The 16,450-nt window shown below is 40.5% G+C and overlaps 1 protein-coding gene across 6 annotated transcripts in view; it reads right to left on the bottom strand.

Moving 5' to 3' along the window:
• Positions 1 to 16,450, bottom strand: part of FHIT (fragile histidine triad) — a 1,286,618-nt gene that overhangs the window by 16,720 nt on the left and 1,253,448 nt on the right. For all 6 annotated transcript variants that reach the window (XM_015593668.2, XM_015593670.2, XM_006917499.3 and 3 more), the window contains one exon: positions 5,147 to 5,253. In XM_015593668.2, the coding sequence (XP_015449154.1) occupies positions 5,152 to 5,253 (102 nt within the window). In that variant the 3' untranslated portion in view covers positions 5,147 to 5,151. The remainder of the gene's footprint in view (positions 1 to 5,146; positions 5,254 to 16,450) is intronic.

Here is a 16,450-nt window from a genome sequence, read left to right as displayed (position 1 = left end):
TAGCAAATGCTTTCATTGGTATTGATGATACCCCTACGTAGGGATTACCTAGTGGGTTTAGGATTGAACTGGTCAAGGAGCTGAAGTTAACCCTGCCCTTTCCCCTAAGAAAACATGAGAGCACTATGATCCGCTCCCTGGGCCTTTTTCATTACAGGCTGCTGGGATGAGAGTAGATCCTCTCTGAGAAGGTTGAGTACTTTTCTAGGCTGGTAGGGTAGATTTTAAAAGGTACAATTCAGTGACCAGAGCACACACTCACTGAGCCAATCTGTTGTTTCTTGTTCACTTCTGTCCATAATTATAATGTTAGTGTGGTCCAGCGACTGAAATCACGGTGATTTTTCAAAAACTCCAGTGTCAAAATTTTGCCTTGACAGTGTATCTGTAACTAGTAATAATGCTGTTTTGGGCTGACTCAGTTGCTTTGAAATTGCAAGGCTCTGTTATGAGTAAATGAGAGGCAACCAATTATCTATAAAATAATGGCACACGCAGAGGAGAGTTTGATGAATTACACATGAACTCTGCTGACACAACAGTGTGGAAACCTGCCCTGCTCTGACTTTCTTTCAGTTATGCGTGGTGCGTGCATATTTTACAAACAACACGCCCCACTCACTTCCAACATGGGGTGGGAATGGGGACAGGGAGATGATAAAGTCTTCTACCACCAGTACACACATAAGTGCTTTAAAATTAAGTAGGAAATGTAACATGGGTGTGTAGAGGCAGCAAGCCCAAGTGTTAAGTGCCTAAATAAAGAATTATGGTCCAGGAAGGATGCAAGATTAGGTAAGGAATGCAGATCCAATGTCATCTAACGTGACTTAGAACTCAGACTAAAAGAGCCATCGCAAAACCCTTCTCTCAAACTCAGGTCAGTGTGTGGGGAGGTGATGCACAAATTCACCTAAGCAGAAGGCAGATGTTGGTTTCCTGGAACCAAAGGATTGCCAACCTCATCGGGGATCTGTCAGCTGGAGAGTGAGACAACTGTAGTTTCATTCAGTACCTCTTAGACTGTTGGCTTTTCCTGCGCATGGTGAAGACAATGTCTGTTTTTCACTATTGTTTAAGAAACTGCAATTGAAAGTAATTTTTTGCTAGGCAAAAGATACAGAGAGTGGTCAAAACACCAAAATATCCTGCAGGGTTATATGGGAAGATCAAGAGAATTCTTCTACATAACTAACCTAATGTTAGTGCCCTGATGGCTAAGGAAACAGTTGATAGTTTGGGAGTGTTTGTAATTGTGATCCTATGGCAGTCTTGTCATGCAGAGGATTAACCTAGGTTTATACATAAAGAAGATATAGAACAGGGTTTGCTACTTACTGAATGGTTTGCTAAGTATTTCCATGCCAAATATTCAGTAGAGAGCAGTTTTTTGCCCATTATAGTCCATTTTCCTAGATAGGGCATGTCTGGGTATGGGTTTGCACATTCTCTTTTACAATATGTTGGTTTCTGAGGAAGACCAACGGCATATTGAGTGTTAAAGCCAAGCCCTGGGAGTTGGTTTTCCAGGAGAAGGGGTGTTTGCAAACAGATCCAATCAGCCTAGAGACTGAACATGCCTATGGGAAAAAGTGGGGTGTGGTGTAGGGCTTCCTTCCTCGTGTCCTGCAGCCAGGTACCAGAGAGCAGCCTCCCATCTCTAGAGAAGTTGCCTCTGGTTTCCCCCCATGTGCCTGGTGAGAGACATGGGGAGCACTGGTTTAGGGGTTGAAGTAGATCATCTTTCTCTGGGTTTGAATTCTGACCTCCATTGCTATTTTCCTAAGAAAGATGGGCATTATTTGCTAGTTTCAGATAATTTTAGGTGATCTATGATGAATCTCTCTGCAGTTTATTCTTTTAATCCTTTTCGTGTAGGTCAAATAGAGTCTCAGTTTGTTGCTGGAATTAAATGCCTCTCTAAGGATGGCCAGCCTCTCTGGTTGAGAGAGATAATAAACCTCAGTGCTGATAGCTATAGGCATGCAAATAGGTAGAGCTGGCATTCATCGGCATTTTCGTTTATGTTTATTTTTATGCTTAGCTTCTACTCACAGTAATACTTGTTCTTCATTGAGGCTAAGATACAAAGTTTAAGATAAAAGAGCTGAAATTTAAAAAGTGAATCAAGTAACTAATAAGTAAACAATATCTTAGGTAGTACACAAAGAGAAAAATCACGACAAAATTGGAATGAATGAAATGTGGGAAACACTGTACTTGCTCAAGGTCATATTACTTAGGCATGTGGACAAATGGTGGAGAAAAGAGGGTGAGCAGCCTATGCAGGAATCGGCACTGTCTGGAGCAACTTGCAAGTGAGTGACAGCAGGTGGTGACAGGTTAGGCCTATTCTGACTCCTGCTACCTGGCTGCGATGTGGCCGGAGACGGTGGCATTAACAAGGCAAGCAAGGAGGCCCAGCAGGAGAGGAAGAGGGAATTCTTCACAGTAGAACTAGGGAGGCCAGCAGACTAGGCTAAAGAGAATATTTGGAGGGAGTGAGGGGAGCTGGGATAGTGAGGTGGTGCTGGCAGCAGAAAAACTAGGAGAATGGCCTTTGGGGTTAGACTGTCGGGGCTTAAACCTGAGCTCCATCATTTACCACTTCCCTTGGAATAACCCTTCACATCCCTGAGTCTGTCTTCTCATCACCTGTAAGAGGAATGATAATAGAACCTGCATCTTGAAAATCTCTAACCTTTTGCTGTTATTATTAATTTGGAGGCTGCCTTTGTGAGTTGTGAATTGTGCGGTCTTGCAGAATAAGCTCCATCAAAGTCTTGAAACTGGCTTGCTGCTGAGGGGATAATCGGGAAGCTTGGAGAGGAGAGGGTTATTCGAATTTCAGAGAAACAATAATTTCTAAGTATGGGTATGTCCAAATATTGCATGACAGCCCAATTTATTAACAAATTTCATAAGTTCCATGAACCCCTTAACATCTTATAAACATTCGGTATATAGATGCATTTTGAAAAGGTAGGGGTAGGTGTCAAAGAACCAGGTAGACCAACTCAACAAGCAGTTTTCCCAAAAAGAATGTTTCCTTTCCCCTTTGTCTGTAAAGAGAGGTATATTTGGTCCCATTACACTACAGGAAATGATGATGCTCCTGGAAAAAACTAAGGATCCTAAGTTTAAATCCCTCACCTCCAATTACTAATTGTGTACTCCTGGGAAACCCACATGACCTGTCCTGGTCTCAGTTCCCACATCTGACTGCCCAGAAAACTGAAGATGATTTGTCAGTAAACAAAGGCCCTTAGAGAAAAACAAGTCAGTTAATTTAAAAACCCACAGGCAACGTGCCAGTAGTTTGTACAGATTAAGGTAACTGTCTTTCTGGAAAGACTTGTAACGCAAGTTGATTCACCTGAGGCAGGAGATGCTAGGCCTCAAGACAGGAGAGAAGCAAAAACTGACAAAGCACAGCATACAGGAAACTTGGGTAAGTTTAAACTCTCGTAAAATGTCTAGAAAGTACATTGTAAAACAGAATCTACAAATCAGCAAGCCTCAGGAAAAGCCTAGAGCTTTCTTGCCTCTACCTGAAAGTATACATTACATTGGAAACCCAGGAAGAGAAAAATCAGCCTAGGAAGTTGAGTCTGAAGAATAGTGACCCCATTTGGATGGGACATTCCAAAATGACACCCTAGCTTTCAGAAAAGGAATAGAAAGAGGATTGCAGTCATGCCCTTAGGCCTACGTTCTTAGGTAAACTAGCTTGATCCTTAAAAGAAAAAAGAAAAAAAAAAGAAAAGAAATGAGAAGGGGAACAGGGTAAAAATAAAATATAAAAGAGAGCCTCTACTAACACCACGCTATATTCCTTCAGGCAATTGAATGCAGAGCTCACAAACCAATGATAGGAGAGAACGAAATAAGCTTTCTAGAATGTAAGGAAGAGCCTGAGCATAACTACATGAACAATAATGGAGAGACACTTGATACTGGATCTCTAAGTAATTAGAATACTTTAAAAAGGAGGTTGGGAGAAAAAGGCCATCAAATGTACATATGTTAAACTAACTCAAAAGGGTTTGTATTTCACAGTAAAAAGGAAATACAATGAATGTGTTTTCTAGCTGAAAATCATGATCACTAAGTAGTTGCTACAATTTTATGTAATTCAATTGCTATTAGTATTCACTAATAATGTTTTTAATTAGTATCTGAACTACTTCGGCAGCTTATAATATAAACACATTTACACAGACCAGATGAAGAAGACAATTCCAAAAAGGAAAGAAATTATTTAGAGGAGAGGCTCTTTTTCTGGGGTCCATAATCCCTAAGGAGGTTTAGTAACAGAAATGCCAGATAAAATACAGGATGCTCAGTTAAATTTGAATTTCAGATTAACATCAAATAAGTTTTTGGCCAATATTTCCTGTCAAGCTTATTTACTAATACATTTCAGAAGATCCATGAATACAGGATGCCCAGTTAAATTTGAATTTCAGATTAACGTCAAATAATTTTTTTGGCCAATATTTCCTGTCAACCTTATTTACTAATACATTTCAGAAGATCCACGAGCCCTTTGTATAAAAGTTTGGTGTGTTTACAGATTCCAAAAAAGAGATTGACTATAGATTTTCTACTAGCATGTTAAATCTATGATCTCCCAATTGTCAAACATCATTAATGAAAAGTGATCATTCATTCTCACCCTGACCTCATCCTGCGGACTGAGCTTCCTAGCAGCTGAAGCTAAAGAGAAACACAAAGGGCAATTTACCAAATAGCAGCTGGCCTGGGCATGGCTGATCCTGTCTGGAGCGGGGAGAGCTGGTTGACGGGGGAATTTGAGACTTGAGAGTGATATGACTCCATTAAGGGGTTTTGACCTCTTAAATGATCAGGTTTGTTACAAACTATCTTGGGATGCTTTGTGAAAATTTGATTGGTGGCCTGGAAGGAAGCGAACAGATAGATAGGAGAGTTATGGAGGAGGTGGGGACTAAGAGTTTGGAATAAGTGCCTCAGGGGTCAGAGTTTTCTCTGGCTTTTATGTCTTTTGCAGCCACCAGCCTAGAAGGCTGGTGCAGCTGCTTTTCTGCATCCTCTTCCTGGGCAGGGAGCCTCTTTTATGAGGCCCCTAGAGGGTGTCAGTGATGAGGAAGTGTACAGTCTTTACCTGAGTCACTGAAAGTAGACCCGCAGTGCTGCAGCTTCTGCCGCCATTTCTTCTTCTGATCTCCACAAGGTTGGGGAGTCCTCTTTCTCTTTGTCATGCTTTTGGAGCTTTGGAGAAGAAAAAAGAATAAACTCATTAAAGTCCTTGGAATCTTCTTGAACAAGTGTTGTGGGGTGGCTGAACAGAATTTACAAATCAAAGGCTGGGAGATGAGTATCTTAATTGCATTAGTTGCCAAGATTTGAATACAAGGAGGTTTCACATAAAAACCCACATTTTTAGCCTTAGGCTACACTGTGGTCTGTTCACTGCCTTATAATTGTTTGCTGAGACTCAGGGGGCATCTTGCCATTTACCATAATCCCTACCACTGTCTAATCGTCTGCTTTGGCTGGCATCATTCATTTATTTTACTTACCAGATACTAAAGGTATTAAGTATGCCACCTACCCATGATCATTCGTCCAAGCTGGTCTGGGGTTTACTTATCACTCTCTTTGGCTTAGCCTCTTTTATATAAGCGCTGAACAGTTTGGTTCAGTGAACCAAAATAACCCAAGCACATTTATGACAACACAAGGGTCATGAGCACTAAGAAATAAGAGTAATCCATTTAGAGGCTTCAAGCAGGCAAAAGTGAAAGAGGGAAGAAAACAAGGAAGAAGGGAGGGAGGGAGGAAGGAAGGAGGGAGGGAAGGAAGGAAGGAAGGAAGGAAGGAGGGAGGGAAGGAAGGAAGGAAGGAAGGAAGGAACTTAATAAAAAATGAACAATTAGTCTTCATGGAATCATTTAAAAATCGTCTTCAGATACCCATATTCATTTTAAAAACATCTTGTGTATGTTTCAGATTTACATATGTAGTAAATAAAATTTTACTATCAGAGAGGATGTTCTTAGAACTCTCTATTAGAAGAGCTCAATTTTCCCTCTTCATCTACTGCAGTTCAGTTTTATTAAATAAATTTGTTATTCCTGTGTGGCTCTGTACATTATAAAATGCTAAAGTTTTAACATCTTCGCAGGATGCACAGTGTACTATTTTGTGTTGCTATTTGAGGAGGCAAATGATTTAATAACACCAATGATGGCTAGTGTTTAGGGTGCAAAGGGCCATTTCTTTGATATGTATTTCATTGTGCATTTTTTTTTCCACTTAATCCTTATGAAAACTCACACACAAGATAGGTACTAGTTAGCTCCATCTTACCGAGGAAGAAATTAAGGTCCCAGGAAGTTCAGTCGCTTGTCAGGGTCACCCAGTGGTATTGGCAGGGTTGTTCCCAACAACTTTTGCCTTTCCGTCCATCCTAGAGGAACTGTAGTACAGCTAAAGAGTAGGCAGTTCCACAGACTGTGCTCCACCCTATCAGTTACATTTACCCAAAAGTCAGATCCTTGAAAAGAATCTTGCTGACTCAGGAAAAAGTCTGTCAACTAAAGTAGTGGAATTTGCTATTTCAGACCAAAATCATTCTAACTCTAACCCAGAGTCCCCTACCCTGGCAGCTTGCAGCAGACGGAGAAACTTCCCCATTATTTCGGAGCAAACTTGGATACAGAAAGCAAAACAGTGAGCGGGCCACAGCCTGGCTCTCCGGCTGAGCTACGTGTCCACTCAGAAAGTTTGAGCCTAAAGGAGGTTCATTAGCACATAATCAGGCCACAAATCTGTTTACAAGGATCGTGGATCTTCCCTTCATAATCTGGCTGCCAGCACACTGGTTTTACATTTTGCCACATAGATTTAATTCTCCTTTGTGGAAGAAAACCACATTAAGAAGTCATTTCCTTTCTCGCAGAGGCAAATGTGGCGCAATTGCTACAGGCAAGTCAAACGGGATTGCTATTTTTCTACTCAACAACTAATTTTCATTTTGATACTAGCTTTAGGTCTGTTATAAATCCATCTTATAAGAATTCAGTAGGATGACAAAGAACAATGCAAAGCTCAGAAAATATGGCCTTCTCATTTCCTGTACTGCCATTGGAAGACACAGAAATCAAGCATTAAGTGGCCTCATCAACGCAGATCATAACAGATGAATCTAAATAATTTAGAGCCTGCAAACAAACGTTAATGCCTTTCTGGTTATTAGGCGACCGTCTGTTATTGTCATATGCCTTACAGATGGCAACGTTGTGCCAACGCTTAGAAGCTGTTTATGGGAAATAGGAAATAAATAAAACAACAACTAATCATAGTTGAAAAGCTCTGTTGTACATAGTTTTCAAAACTTAGAGGTTTCTTTCCTAAATGCCCTGGATGGAAGCCTATGGTTTTCCTTAGAACAGCCATACTCAACCCTGGCTGGCCACTGGAATCACATGGAGAACTTTAAAAACTACTGATGCCTGGCTCCACCTTAAGGATTCTGATTTCATTGGTCTGGGGGCAGCCCTGGTTTGGGGATTTTTTTTCAAATTTCCCAGGCAAATCCAAGATGCACTAAGATGTTGAGAAGCACTGCATTGGGGTCAGTGGGAACAAAAAACAAGTATGTGTGTATGTATGTGTATAGAGTCCATACACATACAGAGATAATACCTCTGTCTTTAAGCCCATTGTTTACGACCCTATCAAGAATGCTGAGGCTAGCCTTTGAAAACTCTGTTCTAGAACTGCCTTTCTTTTATTCGAGCCCTGTCAAAGGAGTGGGCCACAGGGCTTGTCCCAACTTCACTAGGATACTGATCTAGTTCAGGAACCTTTGAATAATGAGAAACACAGGAAAGGCCCTCGCAGGCAAGACTCGTGTCCTGGAAGAGCTACCCGGGTGACTTGGAAATTAAACATGTTTTGGTTTGGAGTAAAGTTCTGCTTTCCTAAGACACCCCAAGAACCTGGTGGCTGGAAGCCTTTGCCAGGCTAACAGGGAAAAGCCCTAATGATCCTAAACAGCAGATTACCCAAAAGGCACTATTTGCCTTGGCAATCTTTAATTTGGAGTTTCACTTCAGATAAACCTTCTAAATTACCTTTGGCTGTCCATAGTGAAAGGCAGTGACTACTTATTAATATACAAGATTTTTCTTCTTTCCCTGCAATGCTAGAGGCCAGCTCTGGCCCTATATCAATGAACCAGACAGATCCCTTTAGTGTCCTTATGGGGCACCCAGGTAAGAAAGGTAGATGCCTATTGGATAATTATGAGTAAGATGGGCATTCCCAAAGGAAAAGATGCTGGGAGGGGCTAACCTAGTTTCAAAGGCTTTTGAGAGCCAACTTAGTTTCACAGAGAAATAGTGTAATAATAATGACCGATGAGGGAGAGGGGATTACCTAAGGAGCATCCAGCAAGGGCTAAGAATATGAAGTTAGGGGCCGGACTTTAACAGTGAGAAGGGCGAGAGCCCTAAATTCTTTGTGCTTCACTTTCCCCCTCTGTAAAAAGAGAAGTGAGTAGTGATGTGCCTGGCATGTAGTAAGTGGTGCTTAGTGTTTGTTTGCTGCTGCTGCTGTTGCTACTACTCCTATGATGATGATGATGATAATGATAATAGATACACTGTCCCCTTGACAGTGAACACTGACCAATCCCCAGAGGTTGTTTCCAGGGGTAAAAGTGCCTTTACTCTTTTCATGGTTCCCCAATGACCTGTATCTTTTGGAACTTAACTACCCTGTGAAAGCATTACAAACCAACTAATCTAATGAGACATTCAAGTCTGAGGAGAAAATTTAGCTCTTGTAGTTCTAAAATAACCTGTAATGATCCCTCTCAGGGTTGTAGTAAGGAGTGAATAAGGTATGAATGGAAGTTCTTCCCAGGTAGAGGTTAATGTCCCAGAGTGAAAGCATGCGGTAAGGTCAAATACGGTCGGAATGACCCTGGCAGCATGGTTGCAGAATTTAGCAAATAAAAATACAAGACACTCAGTTAATTTGTTTTAGAATATTTCATGTAGTATTAGGGATATACTTATACTAAAAAAAAAAAAAAAAATCACGTTTACCTGAAATTCAAACTTAGCTGCAGTTCCTGTATTTTATTTGGCAATTCAATCTAGGAGATTCCATAGAAAGTTACCATAGGAAGTACTTGGCTTACATTTGGGTTATTCCCAAACCTACCTAGCTTTGAATCCTGGAACAGACAGAGGATACTCTCCAAAGGAAGATCAAATTCAAGGCTAGCATTTTGTATGCTCCAGGGCTGATTATTATTTCATGACATATAGAGTAAATCACCAACGCTGTTTAAATGTTATGGTTTAGCAGTTCTAAGATGTACTCTTTTTCACATTTTAACATCTCTGAAATCAAGGCCTGTCCTAAAATCAATGGTGTGTCATAATTTAATTGGCAGTGTTTTTCTTTCTTAGTAGTACATAAAATAACAAAGCTTCTTCCAACTGACAGTGTATGGAATTCAATGCACTACAGTTCTCCTCCCTGTAGTTAAATCACGTAAGTTAAACTGTGAAAATGCTCAACACCACTGCTGACGTAATACATATTCCTTTCCTTCTCCAAGTGCAACAGAAACAGTTAAAACTGTTTTTACAGACACTTGGTTCTTTGGGGGAAAGCGCGTGCCAAAGTTATGAAGTTTGCAAAAACTTGAACCAGTCTTTATGCACATTCAACAGACTCAAGTCTGTGATGGCTCCTCAAAGTGAATTCTATTTCTATACAGCTTTGGAAAGAGATTAAAAAAAAAAAAAAATTAAATGTAGTCATTTCATTTTATCTGCCTGAAATGATTCTTGGGGAAGGTAGTGTTAACAAGATTTCTAACCAAAAGACTGATATGTGTGGATTATGACATTGTGCTCCTTCCTGCGCATTGAGTATGTTATCACGAGGTATATGGGGGTAATTCCCAGATGTAATGCTCAAACTGTCTTGGCTATTGACATTTTTAGAGCTCCGTAATGGAATTTAGTAGGAGGAATGATTCACAATAATTTAAATGTCTTTTTTTTCCCCAGAATATGGAACTAATCTAGTAAAATGCCAAATTATCTTCAAAAGGGGTAAAAACAATTTAAAGCTACTTCTTAAAGAAGCAAATGGGTGTTATAAAATACATTAATATCTTTCATCGTTATTAGTTTTACGAAACAATATAAAGAACAGAGAGCTTAAATAAACCATTTCTTATGGGTTGGTTTTGTTCAGACAGGTGTTTATATAAAGTATGGAAATGAAAATAATTTCAATGAATAGAGAAGTAAATCCTTATTTTTTAGATTCACTTCTCTGTTACTACTTTCAATTTAGCCAACAGGAATTTGATGAGCACATGATACATTGTAGGCACTGCTCTTGGTCTTATGAAAGCCATAAAGATTAATAAGCCAAAAACCTTTGCCTTCCAGGGTTTCACCACACAACAGGACAGAGAGATACATACATACATGATTTGAATATAAGTCAGTTTTAGTATAAGTACTGGATTATAAATTCTATCATAGTGCTCTCAGAATAATTCTTGCTGGGGTAGGGGTCTGGAGTTGACTTTCAAAAATGAGGATTTGCACTGGACTTAAAAAATGGGGATGAGATTTTAAGAACAAGGTTCTTCTAGGCAATGGGAACAGCTTCAGCAAATACACAATGTGTGCCAGCCCTCCTGCAATTTATGCCCCTGGCCAGCTTCACCAACTACTTACAGCACTTTTCTTTCACAAGTCCTGACATGGCATTCTAGCCATGACTGACCATCTCTCAAGAGAGTTACAATCTAGTTGTCATTTAGAGAAGTCTTAACATTCCAGTGCTTGAAGATGAGGCGCATACCCCAGTGGCTCAGAAGATGGCTTCCAGTTCTACAGTCTAAAGCTCTGTCCTATTGAGAAAGTTATTCTTTTTTCAATCATATTTGTTCTTACGATTAATGAAAAAAAGTCTCAGCTGGTACTAGCATGTCTTTAACATGGTACCAACAGGACCTCTAACAGAAAGAGTGGAGCCATCCAGTTCTAGCTAGAGTATGATAAGATTGCTTTGTTCAGATTATGTTTATTTTAAGGGTTATCTCCCATTTCTTATCATCTCAAGATTTTTAAAGTAGATATACCTAAGTTAAAAATAAAAGTCAATTCAAAAAAATATTAAGTAAAACAGTGTGGGAAATATGGCATTAAACATGGCTTTAGCCTTGGGAGATGGTCTAGAGGTGCAAAGTACAGCTGAAGTGAGAGAAGTGACTAGATATGTGAGGCTGGAGTGTGGGCTTTCTATCGTGCTGGGTGTGGTTGCTTCTATTGTGCTGAATTGTAGGATGCTTCAGAATTTTTTGGACAGATTTCGGAAGTCAAAATCCTTTCATGTTATAATAGCTCTAAAAAAAAGAATCATAACGATCTGCAGGGATGGTAAAGCTTTGGGTAGGAGTTGTGGAGGAAGGCTTCATTAAAGAGGTGACATTTAAGGTGAGACGTCAAGAGTGATTAGAAATCCCTGAAGCGAAGACCTGGGAAAAAGGGTATTGCAAGCAGAGGGAACAGCAAGTATAGAGCGACCAGGAAAAAAGGAAGCTTGGTGGTTGAGTAACTGGCTAGAATAGTGAGGGAAGATCATTTGCAGCCTGAGGGGATGACTAAGAAATCTGGATGTTATTTTTGGTGTAAAGAAGATATTAAAGGGTTACAAGCAGGGCAGTAAAAGGACTAGAAGAATTTTTCATAAAAAGTGGCCTGGAGAATGAATTAGAGAGAGAGAGCTATTTCAGCAGCCAGACAAGAAGTGATGGGAGCTGGTGTGATGTGGATGAGGAGAGGAACATAGGGGTGCTCAGTCGCCCCATAAGCCAGTGTAGTGATAAATTAGTGGCGCTGTGTGCAGTTTGTGAGTGGGGCTCGGTCCCTCCGTGTAGACAGACCTTTGCCTCTGATGGCTTCCTTCCTGGCATTTAGTAAAGCACACATTGGTCCTGGCTCCCCTGCTCAGGGCTGATCAAACTAGTGAAGAAAATCACTCTCTCCCTACCAGATATGCGCCTATCTTCAATCGCACACTTCTCAAAGTCTCTAAGTTCCCAAGCAGCCTTCCTGGACCTTGTAGATTGGTGTTGAGTTACATTTCATGATTTTAGATGTTGTCTCTCTCTCTGTCACACACACATGTAGTATCCTTTGAGCATACATATCCTCCCTAAACACCAAACATTTTTTCTCTAAGTATTATTGAGCAGATAGTCACCCACCTCAGGCTTTCTTAGTGTCCTAATGAGTGATCACCTCATGCTTTGACTTGATACGGAAAAAAAAAAAGTATGCCACCAACCCCTGGCCATCACATTTGCTTCCTTAAGGTTCATCATTTTTTTGTGTGTGTGCGCAAAAATATGTTAAATGCCTTCCTTTTTACTCCCTATGTGAGGGATCATGTCAACTGGAAGCCTAGATCAAGTGCTAAATGGGAGACCTCTAAGTACAACCAAATTACCACTGGTTCCTTCAATTTACTGTGAAGTTCCCAAAGTCCAGTTCTTTTCCCTTTGTGTAGAGAAATTCTGGAAACCAACAGAGCATTCATCATTTGATTAGTTGCCAAAGCTTTGACTAAAGCCCAACTTGCCTGAGTAAAAGCAAAAGTGTTTTTAGTGCTGCCAGTGGGGCCAAAATGCTGAAATCAGCTCTTATATTAATTAATGGCATCCTACTTTCAAGGGGTATAGAGTGTTGATGTTTAAGAATTTGTAACCCCCAATAGTATTTATTAACTAGAAAATCATAGCACTGGAAAATAATTATGCCAAACCACTACACTATAGCAGAACCTAAATGCTTATCCAATTATACATTAAAGTATCGCATTGTCAAGCCGATTGCCAAAGCAGCAAATGAGACTTTGCCAGCATCACAATTTGGACCAGATATTATTCAACTGACTATACTGTGAATGGTATTCTCGGCATCCTATATACCCTATATAATCTGTACACACCAAGGTGGGCAACTCATAGCTACCATCTGAAAATTGCTTTAATTTAGAAATAGGAGGCCTGAGGAAATCAAATTGCTTTTAATGTTGGACATTAAAGTTTGCAAATTTTCATCAGAAGCTTGTTAGGAGCAGCTCAGAAAAAAAGCAACCCCAACTTCTGGTCCTGTGCAGAGTTGATTTCAATGAACTAAAACATCGAAAGATTAACTTCCTGTAGGGGGAGCAATCAGGGAGGCTAACATGAAATCTGAGGAAGGTTAGAGAAAGGGCCTCCTGGATCTGCTGCACAGTAGCCTCCTGGCTAGCCACAGTTTAGAACTTGCTTACGTGACGTCAGGGGAGTTAGAGAGCAGGACTTGGAAACCAGGTTATGAGGGGCTTAATATGAGAGTCACTCCATTTGAGGATTATCGACACAGAGTGAGACACAAGCTTGACTTAGGACACCCTGTTGCTGAAATTTCCTTCATAGCTTACTCTAGCGAGCCTCATGTTTACAAGGGATGAGACTGGTCCTGCCTAACACGTGGGCTTAGCATTTCAGATGAAAAGCTCATATGGTAACAGCTTGACCACCAGGGTTCAGCATGCAATCAATTGTATTCACCCAGCAGTTCATTGCTTTTCAGATTATAATAAGCCCTCAACAATAGCTCATTTGGTAAAAAGCCTCCTGCTTAGCTCCCCTGTTTATGGTAGATATCACCAAATCACAGTAACATCCATCTTTATATTCTCACTGGATACTATGTCTGACACCCAGTAGCTAGGTTTTCAAGAAGCATTTGTCAAATGTGTCACTAAGTTGCACTTTCCCTCCAGACTTATTTGCTGTGCAAGTGCATCATTCCTACTTTCCAGATGAGACACCCACATTTCTTAGAAACTTATATCATTCAACCAACATCACATGGCTAATTAGAAACAGTATTTGTCTGGATTAGAAATATAGTTTGCTGGCTCCTACTGCACTCATTGATCCACTTTGTAAATTCTTGGGAACTTTCCTTTGCTTAACATTTTTGAAAACACGGTTGCTAAAGCAGCAAAGAAAATCAAAGTTTCAACTAAAGATCAATCACTATGCTGGGATCACGGTCCAGCCGAGCCGGGTGCCTCATCTGGAAGGGCTGGTATCTCTCAGGGAGGTTTCAGTAAATAATGGCTGATGACCAACACCTTGTCCCAGGCTCCATCGCGTCTGAGCTTTACCGGTTTTTCAATGGGTAGGAAATTGTAGAAACCACAGAGACTACAAACTTTTACCAGTTTGATTTCCTCAGGCCTCCTATTTCTAAAAACATGCTCATCGAGAAATGAAGTAAAAGTCCTTTGGAAAGGAAGGTCCTGATGGAGCAAACTTCGAAGGAAACATTTATTCAAAAAGCAATTTTCTTAGCCAATCATATTCTGTAAGCCTTTCCCCTGTTTGGGATACTGGTGCTTGAGCAAGAGTGTTCTCCTTTATTCCTAGAGTGATGTCAAACTGTGGAACTCAGAATAAAGAAAGGGAAAAGGCAAAGGGCTAATTTCTGGCTTTGTTTGAACCTGCTAAACATTTTGTTTCATATACACTATGGCTTCTTATATCAAAGACAACTTATAGAACCTTTAGAAGCATGGTCCAGGCAAGATAGCTATTCTTAAGGAAGGGGGAATGTCTGTACTGCAAGAAGCCAACATACAGTATGTAACCAGAAACACACCACCACAAACAGGGCCTCAGAATCCTGCTCAACACAATGGTCTAGGCAGCAACAACTGGGCCCTCAAGATAAAATCCCAAGCATTGGAAGCTTGTTTCTCTGCAGAACTCGTTCAATTATTCAATAAACTGTACTATGTCTACCATGTGTTGGCACAGTGTATTACACTGTGCAGTGATGAGCAAGCTAGATGAGGCTTAGTACCCTTGGCAGGCTTACATGCTAGAAGAGAAGGCAGGCAACTAGTAAGTAATCAAACCTGTTACTACCACGAGAGAGAACTACACAGAAAAGTCAGGGAAGACTTCTCTGAGGAGGTGACAATTAAGCAGAGAGGGATCATGCAAGTGCAAACAGAGGAAAGACAGAGGTATCTGCATCGTCTGTGAACTGGTTGAAGACCAGCGACTGAAGCAAAGAGAGGAAGTGCCCGAAGAGAGAGCAAAAGATGAAGTGGAAAAGAGGGTGAAGCTCTCTTCCTCTAGTACTAGAGATACAAGTGCTAGAAAAGAAGAGGAAGGAATTGGATGATTCATTGGGTCACATCACCCTTGTTCAGCAGTTACTTTTTGCCAGACTCAGAAGAATGACAATCAGGTGAAGACACAGGAAGTCCAGACTCAGTGAGGTGAAGGCAGAGAGGCCAGCCAGAACAGCTAGGCCCAGCTTTGGCTCTAAGCATGGGCAATGCCACTTTGTGGCTTGATTTGTGCTTCCTGGGCCTCTTTTCACCTTAACATCAGGCTCCACTAATAGGAAATTTTCCACAGAAAAGCAGGTGTACAGTAAACTATTTGCACAAGTGGTGACCACCATGGAGCAGGCTGACCTGGCAAACTTCTTTCCAAATGTTCACCATATGTTTGGCAGAACTAAAAGAGCTACCCTAGCACCATCCGGCCAGGTGCCTGGCACTGGCACCCATGTGTTGGCAGCTGAAAAATGACTAACATAGACGCTATATTCCAAGGGTACTCAACACTCCACTGGATTGGTCACGATTCCTTCTTTCTATAAGACTGTCATTCTGCCTCTAGTTACAAAACTGCACCCCTCAGAAGTAACCTACCCTTTGTCACCCACAAATCCATTCACTTCTGATGGAGCTGTTCTAATGCCCTTCAAAGAACCTGGCCCATGTGAGTTACACAAACAAATTAGGAGCCAACCTTTCTCAAATGCCTCTCTCCATTTCATTTAAAAACCTTCTTTAATGAAGACATAAAGCCTTGGATTCAGCTGAAATGCTAAGCTTACCAAGCGTGACAGCAGATCTTTGTCACAGAGGATTTCAAATGTCTTTTTTTTCTAAAGCCAGAACACTCCAATGGAAAGAAATTGAGGTTTCTTTGTTGTGGGCTCAACTGTTCATTTTATATACCCAATAAGTGAGCATAATCCAGAAATCAGCACAGACAACAGAGATATAAGGCAACGGCAAACATACACATACCTCTTTACTACAGTGAAAAATTAAAATGCAATGCCAGACTTGTGACTATTTCAATGCATCAGGCTAGAAAAGAGATACCCTTAGTATTTCAGCTTCCTATTGCGCATCTAAACTCCCAATAATTTATTACCGAGATGCTTAAGAGGCATCGCAGAAAGAGCCAAGCCTGGGATTTATATCTATAAATATAAATAGTATGTAAATAATATACATAATATAAATATAGATATATAAATATAATACTAGCATA

Source organism: Pteropus alecto, unplaced genomic scaffold, assembly GCF_000325575.1.
Source record: "Pteropus alecto unplaced genomic scaffold, ASM32557v1 scaffold75, whole genome shotgun sequence".
In the NCBI taxonomy this organism is placed as follows: Eukaryota; Metazoa; Chordata; class Mammalia; order Chiroptera; family Pteropodidae; genus Pteropus; species Pteropus alecto.
The sequence above is the reverse complement of the archived record's forward strand: the minus strand, read 5'-3'. Positions and strand labels throughout refer to the sequence as shown.